The following is a 24,116-nucleotide window of genomic DNA, read 5'->3' on the forward strand; positions in this document are numbered from 1 at the left end:
CCCAAATGGAAAATAGTGTAGACGGTTAAAGTACAAATATATAAAATACCATGCATGTTGCTAACAATAACATAACGTTTTTTTTCTATTCGAAAGTTTAATGCGTCTATTAAATGTATAAGAATCGAATTTTATAGCTTCACAAACAAAATGGATCTTAAAGTTTACATTTAAAACTATTTTACGTTTGTAAAGAAGTTCGTGTGGCATTTTTTTCATACAATGTCTTTTATACAAAGGTTTTATGTCACCTTTCTTAATTAACCCGAGGAAACATTAGATTTCTATTTATAAGGAATCTTTCTGTATAAATACAATAAGAATTTCGAATAATCTGGACTTTAATATATTACGTTACCATGGGAACTGGGGTATCAAAACCGAGGCGACAGCCAGAATTATTGCAATGTTCAATATGTTTTAATGTGTACAAAGTTCCACGGATGTTACCGTGTCAACACACGTTCTGTGAGAAATGTCTCCACACATATATCACACGGACAATGTCATTTGAAGCTGAGAAAACCGATTTCCCGTGCCCGATGTGCCGAGAAACTGTGACAATACCAAAACCGGATAAACCGCGCGAAAAGTGGGCAAAACTTTTCCCAAAGAATAGACTGATCATGTCTTTATTTGAAGGAGAGTTCGAACGCTCTGAATGCTGCAGGTAAAACTTGACTTTTTTATTAAGATTAAATTTGTTGATGTTATTCAGATACAACGCTGTTGTACTAGCAACGTATGTAAACGTATACATGTATTGTTAACTGTTTAAAGACCTATAAAGTTATTTTTTTCAAATCTTGAATCCAGATTTTGCTACTATATTCTGCCCCTTTGTGCAATTAGTACAGTTATAGTTTTATAGTTATCTAGTATTTCATATGAAAGTCATTTTTCTACTTGTATCTAAAGATAGTTTACATATTTAGCAATATTTTCTTCATGTTGAAAATACATTATTACAACATTATATAATATATAAAATATAAAGCACATATTTGCCCCTTTTACAGAATGAAGAATTTATTCATTTCTGAGGCTTCATGTGCCTTTAAAGATATACTATGCTCATCTTTGAGTAAAATATTTTTTATTGCAAAACATTATTGAAATTTGTATATGCCTTGTTTAAATAAAAGAATGTACAATCTGAAAAATTCCTTATGGGTCAAGTAAATCTGGCCCTTTCTGAAAAAAATGCCAGTTGTTTTTTTTAATGACATTATATATATGATTAAAAGCATTACATGTCTACTTTTGTGTTAAGTCAAACATGTTTATATTATATTTACACCCCCCCCCAAAAAAAAACCAACAAAAAAAAAAAAAAAAAAAAAACACCAAAACTGTGTAGCAATCATCAATATGTTCAAATATTAATATTGAGCTTAGTATATCTTAAATATTCTACCTAATGAGCACACCAAGATCATAAAAGAAATAAGTGGTGTTACATGTACAAAGCTATGTAACAAGTTTAAAAAGGAACGCTTAAAATCAGTATTATATCAGACCAAAATCAGTCTTAAATTATGACTTGTAATTAAACAGACCTTCACTAACGTAATCTTAAATACTCGTGTTATCTAAAGATATATTATACCACTGAACATAGGTCGTTTACACTTAGCAAGGTTTTGTTTTTGTTTTCCAAAACCGTTATCCATGTTACCTTTAGTGACATACTTAAGCGTTTTTTTGGAAAGAATATTTTAATTCTATTCTATTTTGCACTTATGAAATACATAAAATAAACATATATATTAAACATATATACATTTAATTCTAGCACTATGTACACAAGGAATGTGAATGGGCCCAAAGTTGTTTTAGTGTTATGTGGGCTCTCCGCTAGAAAATTTGAAATATAAGTTTCTGAAACGATTTCGAAATAAGTAAATATAGAAGCATCCTATGCATATACAGATACATGGAACAATGAAAAAAAAACATACACTTTACCAACTGTCGATAATATGAGTGATAATAAAAAACAAAAAACACATGCTATGTTTAGTTTTACGATGCACCAACACATTATAGGTCATATGGCAACAGGAAAGACAATTTTGGCTAACCTCGTGTCTTACAAAATTAAAGCAATACCAGTGATCAAAACCACTCATCTGATGGAGCTAAGCGATGCATAGACTCCAGTAATTAGGACCAATTTAGTCTTCATACGATCACGCAGGGATAAACGGTGGCTGCAATTCTTATGCCACAACCCTTTATGGCAACCAATTTGCCACAAAGGCTAAATTCATCTTAGGTTAATTCTCTTTTTCAGACTGCATCCTGGAAAAATGGTAGAGTTTTATTGCGAGAGCCATGTTGAGATCGGGTGCAGCACGTGTTTGATCACGCGACATAAAGGATGTGAGGTCATTCAGCTCGAAACGTTTATAAAGAGCGGAAAGTTCAAAAGAAGTTGCCAAAAGAATAATGACATGTTGCAACAGTATAAGAAACTGTTTGAAGACATGGTCGTGGAGGCCGGTCAAAATCTTGACTCCCTGGAGAAAGAGAAAGCCGATCTTATAGATGATGTTAAAGAAATGAGGACATCAATCGAAACTATGCTTAAAAATTTAGAAGAAAAAATACTAAGTGAAATAGGTAAGACTAGATATTTTAGAAATATCAATATTGCAATAAAAACAATGACTATGAGGACAATAAAATTTCCTAAGTTTACTATATAATCCGAAGTAGCGTTTTGTAGAATGACACTGAGGTAAAAAAAGAAAGAAAGACTGAAACATAAAAAATGTAATTCTTACTAAAATTTGTAATTCTTACATAGACCAAGTGAAGCATTTAAAATGGAAAAATTCTGCAAAGAATAATAAAGAAAAGGGCTCAGAATTAAATTGAAAATCGATTCCTTTTGCAATTTTAAGCAAAGTGTTGCAACGCTTTTTACTTTTGGGTCATTTTGCTCAATAAAAATGATCATTCTAGAAAAAGGGCATGAAGGAATGATCTGAATAATTTACACACAAGTTATATTTCCAGACCTACATTAAATGGTACAGAAATCTCGGAAAAGTATATTTATTGAGCTTTTAAAGTGTTATCAAATAGTGAAGTCATGGTGTATTATGTACATTCAACATACATATCTGTGTGGCATTGATGATATGTTTTAGTAAAAGTGCTGCCTTTTAATAATAATCACGTGTTGTAACAATATAATCACGTGTTGTAACAATATAATCACGTGTTGTAACTATATAATCACGTGTTGTAACAATAATCACGTGTTGTAACAATATAATCACGTGTTGAAGCAATAATCACGTGTGGTAACAATAATCACGTGTTGAAACAATAATCACGTGTGGTAACAATAATTACGTGTTGCATCAATAATCATGTGTTTAACAATAATCACTTGGTGCATAGTATATGGTTATAGTATCACTGAAGGCCTTTCGTTAAAATCTCATTAGCCTGTATATATTATCAGATAGGTAATTGCGTGTAAAATAATATTGAAACAAATAGGGGGTATTAAAATCATGAGAAAGTAATACCATTTACTCTCACTTAGATAAAATCATTGTTTTAGGATATCATCTTACTTAAATGTTTAAACTTGAGTGTACGACATGGTACTATATCTTTTCATGCATGCCTTTTGAAATAATTCTTTGCTCAATAACATGAATTTAGGGTGACCCGTTTTTAGTGTTTTGAAAACTTGCGGGTCAATTCTTTATTAATCAAAGCCAATCGCAACTTTTCGGCCCTTTCCGTCAGTCTTCGGATTATTGATAATATAGTCGACATGTTCCGACTGAATCAACGCAGTGAACCAGTCCGTCTGTCAAACTTTTCAAAATTTTATTATATATACCAATTTAAATTAAATTGAATAGTTTGAAACTCTCTTAAAAGTTTGCTTCGTACGAGAATTTTTTTTTTAGAATAATCGTTTGATACTATTTACATGCATACAGTTCCATCTGTAAATTGCAAGCACTTTCCCAAGTGGAACAGATTGAAATTAAACTTGCCTGACAATAATTGATTTAAAGACATACAAATTCAACATGAGTTATAGACTGGCGTTTTTATAGTGTTACTATATCAAATATGTTGTCTGCCGTTTATTATAAATTAAAGTGTGTTAATCATTAAAAAAGTAAGAAAAGGAACGGTTGTCCAAAACGTCAAAATTAAAATGTTTGTATGGCTTTTGTGATAGTTCATGAACTCCAATGTTCAGTACAAACTTTACTGTTGACTCTGCATAGCACCGGCTTAAAGATACAGTAACATTAAATCTGCAGGCCTAGATAAACCAGTTAAACTATGTCTAGAAAATCGAATTTGAGAAAAAGCACTAAGATTTGAAGAAAAGCAAAAAGACCCATGATAAAAATAATAATTTACCATGTTGCGTGTAATTTATGACCGATTATGCATTATTTTTCAGCAAATTTCTATTGCGTTACTAACGCAGTAAGGGCTATTTTTGCATATCCTCACCTCTTGTGGGTAATTTCATGAGTAGTAAATGCTGTTTGTAATGTGATAAATTATTTTCTTTGTTTTTCAACATTTTCATGAAAATAGGAAGCTGGAGGCGTACTGCTTTAAAGAAAGAAGTGATTTTTTTTCCTGCTACTTTTTCATTTTTTTTCTAACTATATTAGACGAGAAGTACAAGACAGAATGTGACAGTTTATGTGAAGTGACAGCTAGATGTAGGAAAGCTATCGCAGACATAAACAACTCTATAGAACAAGTTGCAGCTGCGCAGTCGGACATAAATATGGTATAGTAGCGCGTGAATCTCACGTGGTCCGTTACTTCCGGAAACTTTTGATGTAATGTTACAGTGATCAGTTCTGAAGCGTGACATACTCCCCATCCCGCTATATTGAAATTCGTCCTCGAATTTCTTAGGATCACTTTTATCTGAGCTATAGGCAGTCATGGGTCCCACTTTGGGCGCCACATGTCACAGGATGAGACAAATGTGCAGCCTGACTGTGACTCGAACCCGGCACCCTTGGAATACCGTTCCGCGGCTATACCGACTGAGTTATCCGGCCGCTAGTAAACATACCGTCTCTACAAAATAGTGAACAGTTCTATACCGTGACATAGCCACATCAACAAACACGTGTCTTTTTTGAAGAAAAATGTACTGTACAGATGCTTCAGTTGAACCCTTACCGGCGATTTGAATCCCCTCCCCTCGAAAAAAAAATCCCCACCATTCCCCGGGTGTAAAAATTGACTGGTTCACTATATACTTATAAGATACCTTAAAAATATATATCAAACATTATACGCCACTTCAGACCTTTCGTACTCATTTTATGTATAAAAAATGAATAAAATTGTTTGCTTTTTACAGGTGCAAAAAGCAGAAATTGTTATAACCGTCGAAGAGAAAATGGCAAATTTTGGAAAGAGTATTCGTAATGAGCATGACAACTTTAATTTTGTTACCATGGCAATTGGATATGACCCCGCTGTAGAAGACCTAAAACGAGGACTTGATAAGATTGGGGACATTAATATAGAAAGGTAGTTTTCATTATTTGTTGTTTTTCCTGCAGCTTACTACTTTTATCACAGTATGGTGGCTGATTTGGTACACTTTGTGCGTTGCGTTTTCGATAGCGACAACACTTCTTATATCAGTATCGTCTTTTCGTCTTGTCGCTAGCAAAACGCACCAAACGGCTCGGCTAGCAAAACGCACCAAACGGCTCGTTGTCACACTGTCGTCTTGTCGTCCGGTCGCTAGCGAAGCACACAAAACGGCACGTTGTCGTGCGGCGCGTTGTCGCGATGTCGCCCTGTCGTTTGGCTTATATAAAATATACAAATAGCCAATCATTCGATTTGAGCCGAGCAACAATGTGGCATCACAACAACACATCGTACAACAACGCGCCGTTTGGCGTGCATCGATAGCGACAGGAAAACAAGACGAAAGTGAGACAACGCGCCGTTTGACGTTTTGTCGTGCTGTTGCTTGCGACAATACGACGCACAATAGTGTTCAATATCAGCCACCATAACCTTTAGACAAACGATCGAGTCTTAATCAAATCAATAACAAAACCATTACTGTGCACTTGTTTGAAAGTATTTTCCTTCAGAAAATATATTTTTTATAAGTCGTTGTCAAAAGTATCAGATTTTCATTGGCTTGAGTTTGACGTAGCACCAATATTGTACTGGCCATATGCCCGTAAGCTAGCTGGATAGCTTTTTTCACTTGAAAGAATCCAAATTCACTGTACAAGTTGTTTGAAGTATCAGTCAATTTGGTTAATAATCTTCTATCTCTGTGAAAATCAATAATTTTGTGCGTATTTCCTATTGTAGAACCAAAAAGGAACACTTGTTACCAGGATTTGTACCAAAATCTCAAAACCAGGAAAAAGAGACCTCCAAACGACATAAAAGCAAACATGTTGTAAAGATGAGTGAACACTCTGCAAGTGGTCAAGAGGAGGCGTTCTTCTGTAACATCACGAGCACGTTAGTACTTCCGGATGGGCGTATTGTTTTAGCAGACGACAGTAATAGTAAACTTAAAATGATGAGTTCCCGCTTTAATGTTACGTATGACCTTATCTTGGATTCAAATCCGTTGAATATAGCCGCGGTTTCGGATACGGAAATTGCTGTGACTTTACCAGGAAAACGTGAAGTTTATTTCATAGACGTTGGGGTAGATAAATTTACTATGAAACGCAAAATAAGTACCAGGCTTGATTGTTGGGGCATTGATATTCTAGAAAATCTTGTAGTTGTAACTACTGGACGAGATGGGCATTCTATTATTGTGCTAGACATGAAAGGGAAAGAGTTGAATTCTTACCTCCTAACGGCGCATGCAGACGAGAACATAAGATGCCCAGTGTCAGTCGTTGCCGACAAACAGAAACGGCTGTTGTATGTTACATGTACGGGAGGTGCATGGAGTAAAGGATGTGTCGTCTGCATGGATATTGATGGCAAACTTCAGAGTATTTACAGTGACCCGGATATAGATACACCAAGAAGTGCTGCCATAGATAGACATGGCAAACTCTATATTTGTGGACTAGAATCCTCAACAGTTTACCAGTTTAATGAAAAAAATGAACCATTTCGAATATTTCCCTCCAAAAATGAACAAGTTGTAGGACCTTTACACTTGAATTTTATAAAGAACTATCATATACGGTTCTTGTTGACGGAAGTCGCCAGCGACACGATAAAGGTGTACGAGCTTCCGACAGCCAAATGATGACATGTTATTATTTGTTTGCTTTTTTTCTTATATATACTATACTAAATATACTATGCTCAAATTTTGATGTTTGAAAATATTGGTAACTACTACGCAGCTTCTTTGTAAATATGAAATAAGAATGAATTGGCTTCATTCAAAGTAGATATGTTATGTTTTAAACTCTATACACTTTTAGTGGTCATAATATTAGTATATAGTGTCATTAAAAAAAAACTTGCAGTTTTTTTTATGAAAAGACCAACTTCGCTTGACCTTTAATAGGGATTGCAGTTTCAATACAAAATTGAATATGTTTGTACTCAAATTAAAACCGTTCAGTAAGGAATTCATGAATTTCAATAAATTTCTTCAAAGATGAGCATAGTATATCTTTAAGCGCCAGTTTTGAAAAATAAAATTTCAGTCATTTTCCAGTGTAACGAAGTAAATTGACCTCCTAGACTCGTACAAGGACAGCTATTGCAAGTAAAATTTTAAAATTTTAGAAAACGTTTCTTCCTGTATAAAGCACATGTTGCTATGACGGTTTCGGCTCAAAGTAACTTTAGGTAGCACTAATTAAAGGGATGCAATAAGGTCCAGAAACCTAGAAACCTATAAAATTTGAATTTCTTACTTAGATATATTCTTGACCTCTTCAAACAGAAAGATATGCAAAGATAATTAAGAAATAAACTTAAAACGGTATTTTATTCTACTCTTAAACCTCTAAAAGGCCTATCACCGTGGGCTGCGTGAGCTTTACTCTATTCTCTTAGGTTACAACCGTGGGTTCTATTGCGTTCAAAACCCCTTAAATGGTCTATCACCTTAGGTTGCGTGACTTTTATTCTATTCTCAGAGTCTGTCACCGTGGGTTTTATTGCGTTAAGAACCCCTAAAAGGCCTATCACCGTGGGTTGTGTGAGCTCTACTGTATTCTTTGAGGCTGCCACCGCCTGTTTCATTGCGTTTAGAACCCCCCAAAAGGCCTATCACCGTGGGTTGTGTGAACTTTACTGTATTCTTTAAGGCTGCCACCGCCTGTTTCATTGCGTTTAGAACCCCCCCAAAGGCCTATCACCGCGGGTTGTGTGAGCTTTACTGTTTTCTCCGAGACTACCATCGTCGGCTTTGTTGCTTTAAGAACCCCCTAAAATGCATATCACCGTGGGGTTTGTGAGCTTCACTGTGTTTTCTGAGGCCGCCAACGCCAGTTTTATTGCGTTTTGAACCCCCTAAAAGTTCTGACACCATTGACTGTGTGAGCTCTACTGTTTTCTCTGAGGCTGCCACTGCCGGATTCACTGCGTTTAGAACCCCCCTAAAAAAGGTTATGTGAGCTTTTCTGTATTCTCTTAGGCTGTCGCCGCCGGTTTTTTTTTGCGTTAAGAACCCCTTAAAGGCCTATCGCCGTGGGTATTGTGAGCTTTACAGTATCATCTGTGGCTGCCACCGCCGGTTTTATTGCGTTAAGAACACCCTTAAAAGCCTATCGCTGTGGGTTGTGTGAGCTTTACTGTGTTCTCCACCGCCGTTCTTATTGCGTTAACAAACCCTAAAATGCCTGTTACCGACCGCGGGTTGTGTGAGCTTTACTGTATTCCATGAGGCTGCCACAACCGGTGTTATTGCATTAAGAACCCCCTAAAATGCTAGTCATCGTAGATTATGTGAGCTTTATTGTTTTCCCTGAGGCTTGCACCGACGGTTTTTATTGCGTTAAGATCCCCCTTAAAGGCCTATCACCGTGGGTTGTGTGAGATTTACTGCGATCTCTGAGGCTGCCACTGCTAGTTTTAGTGCGTTAAGAACCACCTTAAAGGCCTATCACCGTGGGTTGTGTGAGGTTTATTGCGAATTTTACATAAAAAATGTCTTAAGAAAAAGGTAGAACCATTTCGCACATTCGATATTGGTAGACTAAATTGTATCATTATCAAAAAAATAATGAACAACCTAATCCTATCCAGACCGCGTACAATGTTAGCTTATTGAAAAGTTAAATGCGTAAATACTGATCGTTCAATTATGACTATAACATGAAAAAATACATCGCGCCCATCAACTTCGTCTAAAAACTGATATGAAAAAACAGTAGCATTTCACTCAGTATTTATTAGAACATGAAATAGTCAACGAAGAATACATTAGAATTATATCTCGGTTTCTGTAAATCTAGAAAATCAGTAATAATTTACAGTGTCAGTAAAACTTAGAAACTCAATCACATTGATAGGATATGTATTCCCACAAATATTTATATGTTTTACATTACTGTAGTAGTAACATTATTGTCTTGAAACACTAACATTCCCATTGTAGGTGCATTAGAACATAGTGTTGAATAGCAATGCGGCGATTGTGAAAAATTTAACGCCTTGCATTCGTATGATATTATTTAATTCACAGCGACAAATCAAATCATCTAATTTCCTAACTTCCTCGAGAAAATCGGACAATCAACTACTTATTAAGTAGCTTGTTTACTTAATAACCATGATTAAAGAAGTCTTTTCTTTGAGATTTGAGGCTTCTGATCCCCTTTCAAAATTCCATTTTATTTAGTTCCGCCCATTGTTTTCTCGTTTAAAGCACACGCATATGCCGATTTTCATGGTATGGCAATTACGTGTCACATTGAAGGTTCCATGAGAACCGCCATATGAACACATCTAAAAGTTACCGTTCACGCCCCCTAGCACCGCAATACTGCTTAAACCGGTTCTAGGGGGCGTTGACGGTAACTTGCACATTCCATTACCGTCTATGAACAGGCTCGATCAAACCGAGCCTGCAACTATTTTCTATTTTGTGGTTTTGTACGTTCTTTACGGATTCTTTATTTCTTTCTAGTATTGAACCAGCAAAAAATAAGACAAAACAGTAATAAACTTTTTTAGTGAAAGATATAAACGAACACGATTACAACCAAAGTGTCTATATTAACCAGTAGTTCTATTTATGTTTTTCTCCATATTGGCACAATTATAAACGACATTAAATTTTGTCTCAAGAAATATCAATAACTTTGCAATTTCGTTAACTTTTATGTCAGTTAAAATACACCAAAACAACACATATTTCTTTAATCTTTACTAGTTTCGACTGTTGTCTTCATCAGAATAACGTACAAAGTCAACTTTTATGAACATACTCACTAAAATCGAGCAAGAAATGATATTCCTTTCTTTGTTCTTTACTCTGTACAGGCATAATCTTTAAATGTCAATTAATTAAATATTGAGAATAAAGTAAGATTGCAAATAGCTTATAAAGTCGTGTACTTATTTTTTTTCAAAGCTTACAATAGGAACAAAAAAATCCACAACAACAACAAACAAACAAACAAACTTATTGTCACCTTAATTCTTCTTTTGATAACCCTTTATAACCCTCTATTTTTCTTGAACTTTCGTTTTGGGAAAGGTCATTGTATTTTCTCTAGACATGGTGTGTATTTAGGTGGTCGTCCCGTTTTATTTAGTGTTTTTGTATCAAAATGCCCCTGAAGGTCAAACACTGGAGTTGTGTTGAAGAAATTAAACGGTTTGAGCATAAATGCGGCCTCAACACGGATTGTCATTGGTACATCTTCGGAAGTAGGTACATGCAAAAATCCAATTGATACCCAGTTTACAACATCGGTATTTCTAATGGACTCTCCATTTAGCATTTTCTCAAGGTCTTCAATAGGTTTGTCAAGTCTGTGTGTATCACTGGATGAATCCAGGTATTGTTCATCTTCTTTCCTCTTTGTAATGGCACAGTGATATTTCGTAAATGACAAAGCAGGCATTGCAGGATGGTTGTCTGAGAGCGTCTGTGCAGCAGTAGCTATTGGTTTTATTTCATATCCTCGCATGTTACCCCATTTATTTCTCTCATTTTCATTGACAATTACCCAGAATTCCGGTTCATCCATATTTATTCGTTTCCCGGTCTCATTTTCGACGAGTTCATATTCTATATATCTGGTCCAGTTATCAAGGAAATATTTTGGAGCTTCTGATACGTTAGGGACCTGGCTGCGTAAAGCGGAAAGAACATTGTTATTTTTCCAGTGAATAACTTCCATGGAATTATCTGTTCCAAGAACATCAAGATCAACTTTGAAACCAAACATGTGATCATGTATTTGTCCATGAGCATTCTCACCTACTCTGTACCCGAAAGCGTCTCTTCCTTTCTCTGATCCCATAAAAGGATTTTCATGATCCCAGAATGTTGCCTGAATTAGACCACTTGCTGTTACAATTGTGAATACCTTACCGTCAAGTTGGAAATGCCACTCAACTATATAATCATAATTTGCTATAGTAGATGATACACGGACGACAAGATAATTATTTCTAAGACCGCCTTGAAACTCATACGCTTTATGTCGCCAAAGAGCATTTTCCCCATCTGCTTCAAATACGCAGATGGATTTTGTTACAACAGGTGATGCGCCTGACGGTTCCCAGTGAGATGTTTCTAAAAGCGTTGCATGCTTAGGACAGTCAACAGATTTGATTATCCCGTTGTAATTTCCAATAGCGAAAGAAGAATCGGCATAAATTACATTCGTCTGCCCTGATGACCCACTTCCATATGTTAGTGCTATTTCATTTAAAGAAATCTCATAAGCTATTTTATTACCTTTAAATGATACCTCAAAGAGCCCAGGTCCACGAATCTGACCAGCAGTAACATCAAAGTTCCAGTCCATCCAATCTACATTATATCCTCGAATTATGTATCTTGGTCCATCGGGCTCATAGGTTCTAGGTGTAGATAAAAAGGAGTTACGTCTGAATGGTTGGTCCGTATCTCGATCTGGAAGATGACGATCAAGGACAGTTTCACGATACCCATCAGGTAATGTAAACTTTCGTAAGGAACCGTTTTGATAAGCGTTGAGCAAAGCAGTTGCGTTAGGGAATGGTCCTTGATTTAAATAGTAGAAGTCATAGATATACCATTGATGAAAGTCCGTTCCTGGACAATGTATGGTAGCTGATAAGGGTAAGAAATCAAGTTCAAGTAAATCCGCACCGTTTGGTGCTAAAGGATTTAACAAAGCAATGACCCGAGTCTCACGTTCATCAGCTAACGCTCCAGGTGGTCCATTCCAAAGCCAAAATTGTAAATCATTGTTTTCTCGTGGATAGTATGCGCCGTCAAAACTCTCTATAGTAAGTGGTTCGAGTATTTTTATTTCTTCGCTTAGCAACTGGATATAAAATCCATATTCTATATTGTCAAACGGACGACTATTAAATACAAGCTCTCCATCATTATATAGTTGTTCGGCTGTCATTATGTTTGCTCTGAGAGGCCCTACCTTATATTCCATATAATCTGGTACTGCACGAGCACCCCGTGCAACATGGACACGTGCATACCTAGAAACATTAATTTCAATGCAATAAAATTTGTCATTTCATTATTTATTACAACAACATAATTAATTCAGTTATTATGACGACCACAATCCACACCAGCATTAATATCTATAATATCCCCATTGTCATTAAGCCTATAATGTGTTAATATTATGAAAATTAGTTTAACACGATGTAAATCAATCCGTGCCAACAAGCCAACAGCATGATATCTTTATGCATCGTTTGAAGTTCTATGTTACTTTTCAGCCAAGTTAGTAGTTCAAATCAAACTAACATAAAAGTTTTTTATACAGATTATATCTATCACTATGAATTTTTTTATCTTTCCCTAAAAGAATGATAGAGAAACTAAAGGTAATTAAGAATGTCCCAAAAATCCGACTTTTTAAGTATACATGTTTATGTTTACCTTCCTGGATACTTTCCTTGTCCCGCTTTGTACTCGAGAACGGCAGTTTTATTGGGTAGATACAAATACATAAACGTAAGGAAGTTTATATTCAGAGATAGGCTCGACATGGCGGTTAAGTTGTCAGCATAGTTATTTGTGACCATGAAGTCATTTACTTTTATCATCTCGTCTGCTGTAAGTGGTGCGAAAATCTGTGGATCCTGACCATTCCATGGCTGCTTTGCTTTACCTCTAAAATATTGAGCAAATCACATGTCATTATTTATTGTTTGGTGATACTTTTTATATCGAACCATTTAACAACTAAGCAAAAACAATCAGAAATGTTTTCCTTCTAAGCATATTAAACAAATCATTTTTCAAGAGCATTTCGGATTCGAAATTTTGTATATAAGCGTTTTTTAAACCTCCTACACTATCGTACTAAAATAAACTTCTGTACTAATTATATTATAACTTTTTAAACATGATTTTATATTGGTATTAATAGCTTAAAATTATTAGCTTTTAAAGTCGTTTTCTTGCAATTTACTTTAGATTACAACAAAATAAGCATCATCAAGTAATATAAAGAGTGACACAAAAATGTAGATGTAGTCATAATGTTTTATAAAATGAAATTTTACTTTGGACACTTCTTGCACCGTTTTTCTGTACAGTTAAATGGATTTGAGCCCTGTATGTTGCTCTGATTATGAGTCTCCCTTTTCTTTGTACTCCTGAAACTAAAATAGGTAAACCATATATCATCATGCATTTCCTTTTCAATAGAAATGTCAGGTTATTAATGTAACGTATTTGAAAGCTAGAATTTAGTACACTATCTTTATTTAAAACTGAAATCATATAACTGTATTAATTGAAGATTGTTTGGGTTTGTTTGATGAAATCTCACTTATTTCTGCTATCAAATCCCTTGATTAAAACACGTTCTTGAGACGTTTGAATGGTCCTCTTTGATTGATGAAAGTCATCTACATCCTAAAAAAGTAAAGGAATAAATTGATTTGATGTCCTTAATTTGGTTTTGGTTTCTTACAAACTAATATTGACACTATTTGTAATGAAACAGGTAAGCAGAGAAAAAAAAACAGCTTAAACAAATAACAAAGACACTATTCACTCAAATAGAACTATATTCAAGTAATCTGTGAAAACAAAACTACCAAACATATTGAAACAAACGTTTACTTGAAAATATAAACAATTTTGCAGAATCATTAAAAGCCAGTCATAGTTACATGCAATGACAAGCCTTTGTTTATCACTTTCGTAATCATGATTACACTTAATGTAATAAAAATTAAGTATTTTTAAGGACTACCAGTACCTCTGACTCTGGTCCTCTATCAAAGGCATGCATTCCTACCATAATTCCAGCAAGGAAACCAATACAAAGTACGACAAATGTGTAGACATAGCTACGGTCCGTTGCTGCTTGTACTTTTAAGCTGGACATGACTTTATATTCTGTTTTTCGATTTACCTTGGGATATAAACAAGTTAAAGTACATAAGTTAGTTTTTTTTGTAAAACTTAATTATCTATAATATGCCAGAAATTAACAGCTGTTGCAACAATGATAAATAAGTTAATATGCGCCGTACATGCGATGATGTTATAAACACTATCTTATAGATTTTTGTTTATGTATTAATGTAAATTTCAATCTTTCTCAAAAGTAAAGACAGTAAAGTTTAACATATTTGTCCTCAAATTTCCAGAAAAGAAAAATCAGCATTGGGAAATCTGCGGGATTAAAACCAAAAAATATAGGCGGAAGTGAGGGGGGAAGAGAATCTACCAGTAGTCTCAAACAATTGTAATTCCAAACGCATTTGTTAAATCAAAATGAGTATGCTAAGTAAGAATATGTGTCTACAGATCAAACTGACCTTGGTAAAAAGAAATTCAACAACAATTATAAAAATAATCTTTCGACCTTTTTTTAGATTTGTGTTTCGACAACTATATTTGATACATATGATTCATATTTCCAAGACGCTTTCATTTAGTTCTTTTGCCAACCAGTTATTTTCTCGTAATAAGGGAACGACACAGCGCTGGCCTGACTGGATAGAGGACCATATGGAAATTATTTTCCTTTTTTTCATTTTTTTCTTCAATATATCAAGGCATCATTCATAAATTGAAAGAGGTAGAGCAACAAAAAGCATAGACCTTCACAATCATTATCATTATCATCGCAATCAACGTACTAATGCTCATAGAAAAGCCATCAACAACACATAAATAATTCTGTTATTATGCTGGCATGAAAAAAAAATAAAGAAAAAAAAAACGGGGAAAAAATAACTGAACAATAACAACTGAACTCTTCCTTCAAAGGGGCTTCAAATGTTTAAGTGTACCTTCTCAACACTAGACACACGGCAATGCGAAACGACATTAATAATATATGAAGTGTCGCTTCGCACTGCCGTGCGTCACTTTGTACGGTCAAGCGTCGCTTTGTGTTGTCGGTGTCGCAGTGTATGAAAAATGAACTAGATTAAGAACTGATTGCGATATTTTAAAATGCCACTTCGTATTGCCGAGTGTCGCACGTCAATCCGAAGCGATATTAATCATAATATATCGTTTTGCATTGTTGGTCATCGTTTCGCAATGTTGATTCACTTGCCACATTGTCGAGTGTAGCAGTCATCAGAAATACAGAGAATGATACTCGACATGACAAAGTGACATTGAGTCAATGCAATACTACGCTAGACGATGCAGAGAGACCATTGGTACTGCGAAGTGACAGGTTAATAATGTCGGGGTTTTTAAGCTTCATATTGTCAAGCGTAGTATCGCAATGTCTCTTCAACCCTAAACGCAATGAACGACATTCTAAATTACTCAATATGGCGACTTTATACGAGTATAGTTGCGCATTTGCGTACTTTATATAAATCTAGATTTTAACCCATTACTTCATATACACGCCTTTTAACGCCTTTTTCACCCCCCCCCCCTTTTTGTTGTCTCAAATGATGAAAAAATGCCTTATTTAGGCCCCAAACACTTGTTTTTGTTTGAGAAATGTTGTTAAAAAAAGTGACCTCTTTTTCGGCGCGGCCCCCCAACCAAAAGATACATCAGGGGGTTGCCAGAAGGGGGCTGTGCCCCCTTCTGTTTGGGGGGTTTGAAGGGGGGCGGAGTCCCCCTCATCGCCAAGAAAAAATTTGGACTTGTGAGAGGCTGTAAATAACCCCAGATTGATCATAAGGTAACGTGTAACCAACGCTGAAAAGCATTTGACTCTATCTCAATCCATTGAGAAAGTGCAGCACTTTGAAATCAATTTTGATGGAAAAAATCAACGCAAAATAGTGATTTTTGGCAATTTTGAGATGTCCCCTCGTTGCCATGGTAACAGAAAATTTAAGCCTGAGCATGTTGTTGCAAGTGCAATGGTCCAGTCAACATTTGTGCCAAGTTTGATTAGTGTTGAAGCAGTTTTTATAGTATTATAGCAATTTGAACTTGTAACGGGAGACTTTTCAATGAAAACAGCCATTTTTCACAAAATGCTCATGAAGTAATGGGTTAATGAAAAAAATAAAAAAATCTACAAAACAACAATTTTTCTTCAAATTTATATGACAGGCCATGTTTAAACATGAAAAAACGCGATTTAGGGTAATTTCAAGTATTTTCATCATTTTCAGTTAACCCATTACTTCATATACACGCTTTTTAACGCCTTTTTCACCCCCCCCCCTTTTTGTTGTCTCAAATGATGAAAAAATGCCTTATTTAGGCCCCAAACACTTGTTTTTGTTTGAGAAATGTTGTTAAAAAAAGTGACCTCTTTTTCGGCGCGGCCCCCAACCAAAAGATACATCAGGGGGTTGCCAGAAGGGGGCTGTGCCCCCTTCTGTTTGGAGGGTTTGAAGGGGGGCGGAGTCCCCCTCATCGCCAAGAAAAAATTTGGACTTGTGAGAGGCTGTAAATAACCCCAGATTGATCATAAGGTAACGTGTAACCAACGCTGAAAAGCATTTGACTCTATCTCAATCCATTGAGAAAGTGCAGCACTTTGAAATCAATTTTGATGGAAAAAATCAACGCAAAATAGTGATTTTTGGCAATTTTGAGATGTCCCCTCGTTGCCATGGTAACAGAAAATTTAAGCCTGAGCATGTTGTTGCAAGTGCAATGGTCCAGTCAACATTTGTGCCAAGTTTGATTAGTGTTGAAGCAGTTTTTATAGTATTATAGCAATTTGAACTTGTAACGGGAGACTTTTCAATGAAAACAGCCATTTTTCACAAAATGCTCATGAAGTAATGGGTTAAGACACAATAGATTTAATTATGATGATGATAAAAAAAATTATTAATTTGACAAGTTGTAGAAAATGTTCCCTGTGAACATATACAGGTATATAATATTGAGCAGATCCAAGGTTGCTATTACTGAAAGAAAGCCCATTAGGAATGCATTAAAGGACAATCGACAAAAAATCGCACATATTTCAATGTATGAAAATCGGTAAATTGTAGAATGGAAGATTTTGTTTGTTTGTTTGTTTCATTTTACGCCTTTTCCCAACAGTATTTCAGTCATATAGGCGGGTAGTTTCCTAACCATCGTTCCTGGAGAGTTACACCAGTACTAGACTACCTTCCTCCGCGCTAAACTACCAAAGCATCTCCCGGGGATCGAACCCACGCCAGAGAGGTAACTGGATTAGAAGTCATCGACTCTAACCCCTCGACCACGGAGGCGGTGTAGAATGGAAGAATACATGCGTACAAAAAATAGAATAAAGACAGAACATTGTCTATAATTGAGCCTACATAATATCTCGACAAAACAGTTAAATATTCTTAAAGTGATAGAGTTAACATAAAGACACAATCTAAAAAGAAACAATGAAAACAATGAAAAAATACAAAAAAAAAAACCAACAGATAAATATTAGCTCTAAACTAGAGCAACAAATACAATAAACAACAAATAAACAAACAGAAAACCAACAACAACCAAAACGCAACAATAACAACGAAAGAATAAAACACAAAGATCTGAAATATCTATAGGACGAGATCAAATCCTTTCTTATTAATTTGAGAGTACATGCTTGATGAATAGATATCAGGAATGAAACAAAATGACAAAAGAATTACCTTTGCGTTTTTCAACAAACACCAATTCTGCTTATAGAATTTCACTATTTAATCACATCAAATAATGTTTAAATAATGATTATTACTTGCATCGATGAAAACCTTGAGATATAAATGATGCGGCTTTGTATATGGATATCGGATGATAGCAATATTATATTTAACTTTTGTTGTTGTTTTTTTTTGCAACAGCCCCACATGGATATGTATTCAAATATACGAACAATAAAATAAACTAAAGACTCGGTTTCGGGGTCCCGTACGCCGCTTTTCATGGAATGGCACGTACATGTCACATTGAAGGTCCCATGATAATTAACATATCTGCGGAAGTCTTGTTGGCGTTCATAAGGATTTCTGTTTTGTGTTAAGCCTGGGCGTAGATTGCAGTTTATAGTCTAAGCTTCCGCCCACACTCCTTAGCTACGGCTTAATATAAAACCCACATTTGTCCATGAAAAGGGTGTTTGGAATTGAGTTTAATCTGCAGATGAGTTCCAAGGAATCTTCAACATGATTTGTCGAGCCATTACAGAAAACGTGACATATAGTTCCATAGTAAAAGCACGTGACTGCCTATATTATTCAACAATGGGACTGAATTATATTTAATTAAAGTGAGGGTTTTAGCGGTTTTGGAAAATCACATACAGACGTTAAAAGAAAAAATTAGAAGACATGCAATCTATTCTAAGGTTGATTAACAATTGCTAAAAAAGTAATACCAGAACCACTCAACGAGATACTCGATTTTATATTTGTTGTATCGAAGGCCTGTGGTATAACCAACAGATGTGCTTACAAAATATTATTAAACATGTACTTTAACATATCTGCACTAAAACATGCATAAAATAATTAATGAATGTTAATCAATAAATGTTGTTTAAAATATGTTTAAGGCGAGTATATTATAATATATTAGGTATGAATCATTACATTAAAGAAGAATACATAGCTAAAATTGTGTAAAATATAAATAATTTCTGATTATGTCTGCTTGACAAACAAGCCTGTATATAACGCCAACAAGAAACTCCTTCAGCTATTCGAGGGTTATCATAAAGGTCATTTCATCTTATTTCATACTAGAATAAGTTCTACATTTTCCACTTTTTGACACCAAAAAAACCCCCAAAAACATATAAATGTTATGACATAGAAAGGGCAATTGATAATGCAACAAAATATATTAAAAAGCAAAAAAACTTATTCAAAAGTCAAGATAGGCCGAGATGATGAAACAAATTAAACTTAAAGATAGACTACCAACATTGGGCCAATTACAGTTCAAAGCAATGAAAAAGTATACTCATTAATTTACAAAATCTGATCTTCACCTCCAAATACACTACACAAATGTACACAAACTAAGTAACAATAAATACAATACAAATCTATTACAATGCACATTACTTTTTGTGAATTTTCTTTCATTTTTGCAACACAACGTCATGTTTGAATATTTATTCAAATCTTTATACAATTCAAGTAAAAACATTCAAACATTTTCTAACTATACAAATTGTCAATATTCAAGAACAGAAAATTAGGGTAACGCAAGGTAACTTTGAATTGACCTTATCTATCTAGAGTTGATAGTCTTTCTTCATTTTCAGACAATCTCCTGCAAGATAAATTTCCAATTCATTCACAGAACAAGGTACCTGACAGGATCTGTTCTGTGTAGAAGATGGTAGGACGACGAAGAAACCATCTGAATTTTCCCTTTTGTTCTTTGTCCATGTTTGCTGCATCACTAGCAATGTAAATGATTTAAACTGAGATTTCCGAACAAGTTATAGCTTCTTTAATATATATTCAGGATTATATTTCGCCTGAATCTTGAACGGTTAAACATTATTATTTCTTACACAAGTTGTGAATAACGCGACAAGCAATTAAAAGTCATTTGGCAATAGGTCAATTGTGCATGTAAGATTAAACTCTATGTGTGTTAATTCAACTGGTGTTTAATTCCCATCTTCATTTTAGACACTATGTCATGCCGATATTTTGTACTTGGAACCAACTTTTAAGGGTTTGCTATTACCAAACTTACACTGACAAACATGAATACATGACGGTACTTATTAGCAAAAGTATATCATCAAACCTTGTTTTGAATGTTTTCAAATCTAGGTGAAATATTTTACACCTTGATCAGATTTAATAGAAACAAATAATCTCTAGTAGTGCACTATACAAGAATACAAGAACAAGACATGACAGAATGGTTAAATTCATGTATGATCATAATTCATACTAGTATGACAAAACAAAATAGAAATGATAACGTTATAACGAAATTTGAACAATTGAAGTTTTGAAGAGCCGTTTAAGTAAATAAATAAGGAAACAAACTGTGTGTGTATTTACGTTTATTTATACTCACCACCGGTTGCCCATATGGACGAGTCCTCCAGAAGAGTATTAGTAATTTTAGATTTTTTGGTGGATAGTGCAATTACAGATACAGAAAGATGCCCCAATTCCAGAAGCTTCTCCTGGTTCTTTAGCGTGCCAAGTGTTTAAGCACCCATACACGGGACCTCGATTTAAAGTCTCATCCGAAAGACTGATTAGTAATTTTAGTTGGCCAGTCCGGGCATCGAACCCACAATATCGAGATTTCAAGTCTTGCGCTCTAACCGATTGAGCTCTACGGGCTGGCTTGATTTTCTGAAAATAAAGTGATCCCTCGGAAACATAATTACATGGAAATTGCAGACTCGGTTTGATTGAGTCTGTAAGGTATAGGATAGTTTTAATCAACCAGTTTCATTTAATACGTATCATCATATTGATGTTGTAGCCAAACAGGATCTTAGAACAATTCTTACTTCGTCCCAAGAATTCCAACTACATGTATATACATAAATATTATATACCGATGGTTTGAATGATAGTTTGTTTTCGCAGTACGAAATCTGTTATTGTCATCCTCGCTGATCATTGTCTTGGAAGAATTTGGTCTGTCTATAGGCCAGGATTAAAAGGATTTAACAACATACCAAAAATACCAAAATAATGTCATTTTAGCATCACGTTTTTTTTTACTCGTACAAAAAGTAAGATAACTCAATGACTTATACTGAAATAATACAAAAGAGGTTGTCTCCCGTATCATTTACATTAGACTTCAAGACTGCAGTTACAGATTTATGTAAAGAAGCTGCCTAAAAACAGGGATGAAACTTCACATTTCTTTAAATCAGTAATGTATCTCTTGCATTTTTTCAGTTCATTGTTTTGTAGAGAAATTGTTTTATTAGATAACTTAGAAAGTTTTATAACACATGATTTGAAAAAATAACTATTTGGGATTCAATTGCAGGGGACAGGGACCTGAAGTAGGTCAATGGGTGAGAGTTTAGTCTTGGTGATACCATAAACTATTGGAAACATTATATTTAAAACCATAAACAGGGAAGCCCTTTGATCATTACATGACACTGATATACATTATGTTCTGCTTCATACTAATCATGTATACAATAAAGCACAACAGAGATTTCAAATCAGGAAACAAGATCAAATAAACAACTTATGTAAACTAATGAACTTTTAATTAAACAATAAGTGAATATAAACATTAGTTTATCGACTCGTTGATATAACTGTATACATAATTATATACTCCTGAATATTTTGCTAGATGATTATAAGAAGAAAGTTTGAAATCGTACTATAACAATGATTTTCAACAATTGATTCAGTTCTACTACTATTATCTAATATAAAAATAACTGTAAAGCTGTAACAAAAAACGTTCATGTTAAATGACATTATGCCCATCCAAGGGGGTACTTGTGAGCAAACATAGGAAAGTCACAAAAAGTTTATATCTTGCCGCCATAATTCCATGTCATGAATATGATATGTAACTCACATGGCCCAAGAAATTTTCTGTAAATATCCATTGCAATTTACCTGTAACATTCAATTTATAAAAAGAGTGGACAGTCTTTTACGCAAATAAGTTTTTCTCATCAGCATTTCCCAATATGAATTGTTAGACAATCATCATTTTTATGTTAGTCAGCCATCAAAATTAGTCATTATGACAATACATGGGTCAATTAAGATCACCTTCACAATGAAAACGAGCATAATGTCACTTTAACAAAAATGAATCAGCTAGAAAAATGGTAGATAAAGTTTACATGGACAAAATATAGCACAACTATGGTTTATTGAATAGGTAGGTAGATAAAAGTCTTTATAAAGATTAAAGAGATGATAATGGTCAATTATATAAAAAAAAAGACATAACATTAAAAAATGTAAACAAATTATACCCTAATACACTGAAAATAATTATATGTCATATGTAAACCATCATCTTCATAAAGTTATTTACGTTAACATCTGGTGGAAAAAGTTTTTTTGTACTTTTAAATTGGCGGACATAATCCGTCGCCTTTCGCAAGTTTCCGGTATGAATATTATTTTACTAATTTGCATATCGGCCGGTGCACATTCTCCTCTGAACTCGCCGTAGTTTTCTAACGGAATCTAAAATTCCCGGGCAAATATGTCATATTTCAAATTAGATCACGTGACACTGTTCATGTAATCCAACGAACTATGGAAACGATTTTAAGACCATTCGACCAAAATATATTTTAAATAGACCATTCTTAATATTATACAGCTATTTTTAGAACATGAACCAGAACGAGGCATAACTGGCAAGCTGATAAGCCATGGCAGTATAAGCTGTGTATACAATGAAATCGACTTATCTTTGGTTCCTAAAATTAATTTCTCATTTGTAGAGTTATATATTAATCAAGACAAAGTTAATCCCTCTATAAAGAATTCAATTATATTTATGAGGTATCCATTTATGGTTTAAGAGGTGAGTAAGAGAAGAGATTTTTTTTTTTTACTTTCGGTTTCAATTTTGCTGTCATAAAGATATTTCCTAACATAATATAAGGTTTATAGATATAAATCTGTGGTGTCTTGTATTATATAATCTTTGTTGTTCTGTTATTTATGGATTCTTGATGCCAACATAAAGGTAATTGCAAATTGAATCTTACAGATAAGCCCCTAATGACCTGTGGTAAATCTTTATCAGATGTGTATTGGGTGGATTATATCAAACATTTATTGACTCAGTTATATAGACCGTTTACTATAGTTTCTGCCTAGCCAAATTCTATGTATACATGTACTTTATGAATTTTAATTTGTACTTCCAATACTACCATTGCGCAATATAATTAAGGGAAATGCCATAGATTACAGAGAAAGAATGAATTTTCTTATTTATTTCAAAATTTTAATAAAGACTAAACTTTAATACTTCCTAATATTATATTGTTTTTATTATCCTTTTTTTATTGAAAACCAATTTAAATATACTTTTCTTCCTGTGTTTCTGTAGACCCATAAGATGTAGATGGTTGGCAATTGGTACTTGTTGCATTATCTTCTTCATCTTCATTATAGACAATGCTGAAAGATATATATTTTACCAAAACATATTATTTATTCAATATCAGTGAGAATTTAAATGATTTTTTTCTATATTAAAAGCAAATACATTTATTAAACATAAATAAGCATTATATTATATGTATTTAAATGAAATGATGAATATGTGTGTTAAATCAGTGACTTTATCATAAAAATTACCTATCAATGAGCATTTTCTTTGGTGAAAGAATTTTTCATATAAGTGGCCTTCTTAATTGGAGTTGTTTGTTCAACCAAATTAATCACTGGTGGAATAGAGCCATTTTTAAGTGGAGTCCAGTTGTAATCCTCAGTTTAAAATGTTTGGAACACACCACAGTAGATTCAGTGACCTAAAATATACAACATATATTTATAATAAGGAGTGATATGGTAACTATTAGTCAGCTTCAATCCTCTATTTGTAACATAAATTTGAACTGATA

At 34.2% G+C, this 24,116-nt stretch overlaps 2 protein-coding genes across 2 annotated transcripts; one reads left to right on the plus strand and one right to left on the minus strand.

The window, feature by feature from the left end:
- The first annotated feature begins 240 nt into the window (after positions 1 to 240).
- Positions 241 to 7,623, plus strand: LOC132737517 (tripartite motif-containing protein 59-like). Its single transcript, XM_060724814.1, has 5 exons — positions 241 to 670; positions 2,297 to 2,625; positions 4,671 to 4,792; positions 5,381 to 5,553; positions 6,364 to 7,623. The coding sequence occupies exons 1-5, from the start codon at positions 360 to 362 to the stop codon at positions 7,271 to 7,273; spliced, it is 1,845 nt and encodes a 614-aa protein (XP_060580797.1). The 5' UTR covers positions 241 to 359; the 3' UTR covers positions 7,274 to 7,623.
- Positions 7,624 to 10,339: 2,716 nt separating this feature from the next.
- Positions 10,340 to 18,341, minus strand: LOC132737519 (amiloride-sensitive amine oxidase [copper-containing]-like). The gene is made up of 6 exons (XM_060724816.1): positions 18,202 to 18,341; positions 14,391 to 14,546; positions 13,956 to 14,041; positions 13,687 to 13,785; positions 13,058 to 13,291; positions 10,340 to 12,645 (listed from the first exon to the last, which is right to left on the minus strand). The coding sequence occupies exons 2-6, from the start codon at positions 14,517 to 14,519 to the stop codon at positions 10,689 to 10,691; spliced, it is 2,505 nt and encodes an 834-aa protein (XP_060580799.1). The 5' UTR covers positions 14,520 to 14,546; positions 18,202 to 18,341; the 3' UTR covers positions 10,340 to 10,688.
- Positions 18,342 to 24,116: the final 5,775 nt, after the last annotated feature.

Source organism: Ruditapes philippinarum, unplaced genomic scaffold, assembly GCF_026571515.1.
Source record: "Ruditapes philippinarum isolate M1 unplaced genomic scaffold, ASM2657151v2 ctg5289_1_1_1_1, whole genome shotgun sequence".
In the NCBI taxonomy this organism is placed as follows: domain Eukaryota; kingdom Metazoa; phylum Mollusca; class Bivalvia; order Venerida; family Veneridae; genus Ruditapes; species Ruditapes philippinarum.

Coding starts and splice junctions, on each gene's coding strand:
- LOC132737519 (XM_060724816.1), bottom strand. CDS start 14,519: ATGTCCAGCTTAAAAGTACAAGCAGCAACGGACCGTAGCTATGTCTAC. Junction 13,292..13,686: donor CGGTGCAAGAAGTGTCCAAA/GTAAAATTTCAT, acceptor TCAATATTTTAG/AGGTAAAGCAAAGCAGCCAT. Junction 12,646..13,057: donor CAAGGAAAGTATCCAGGAAG/GTAAACATAAAC, acceptor TAATGTTTCTAG/GTATGCACGTGTCCATGTTG.
- LOC132737517 (XM_060724814.1), top strand. CDS start 360: ATGGGAACTGGGGTATCAAAACCGAGGCGACAGCCAGAATTATTGCAA. Junction 2,626..4,670: donor AAAAATACTAAGTGAAATAG/GTAAGACTAGAT, acceptor TAACTATATTAG/ACGAGAAGTACAAGACAGAA. Junction 5,554..6,363: donor GGGGACATTAATATAGAAAG/GTAGTTTTCATT, acceptor TTCCTATTGTAG/AACCAAAAAGGAACACTTGT.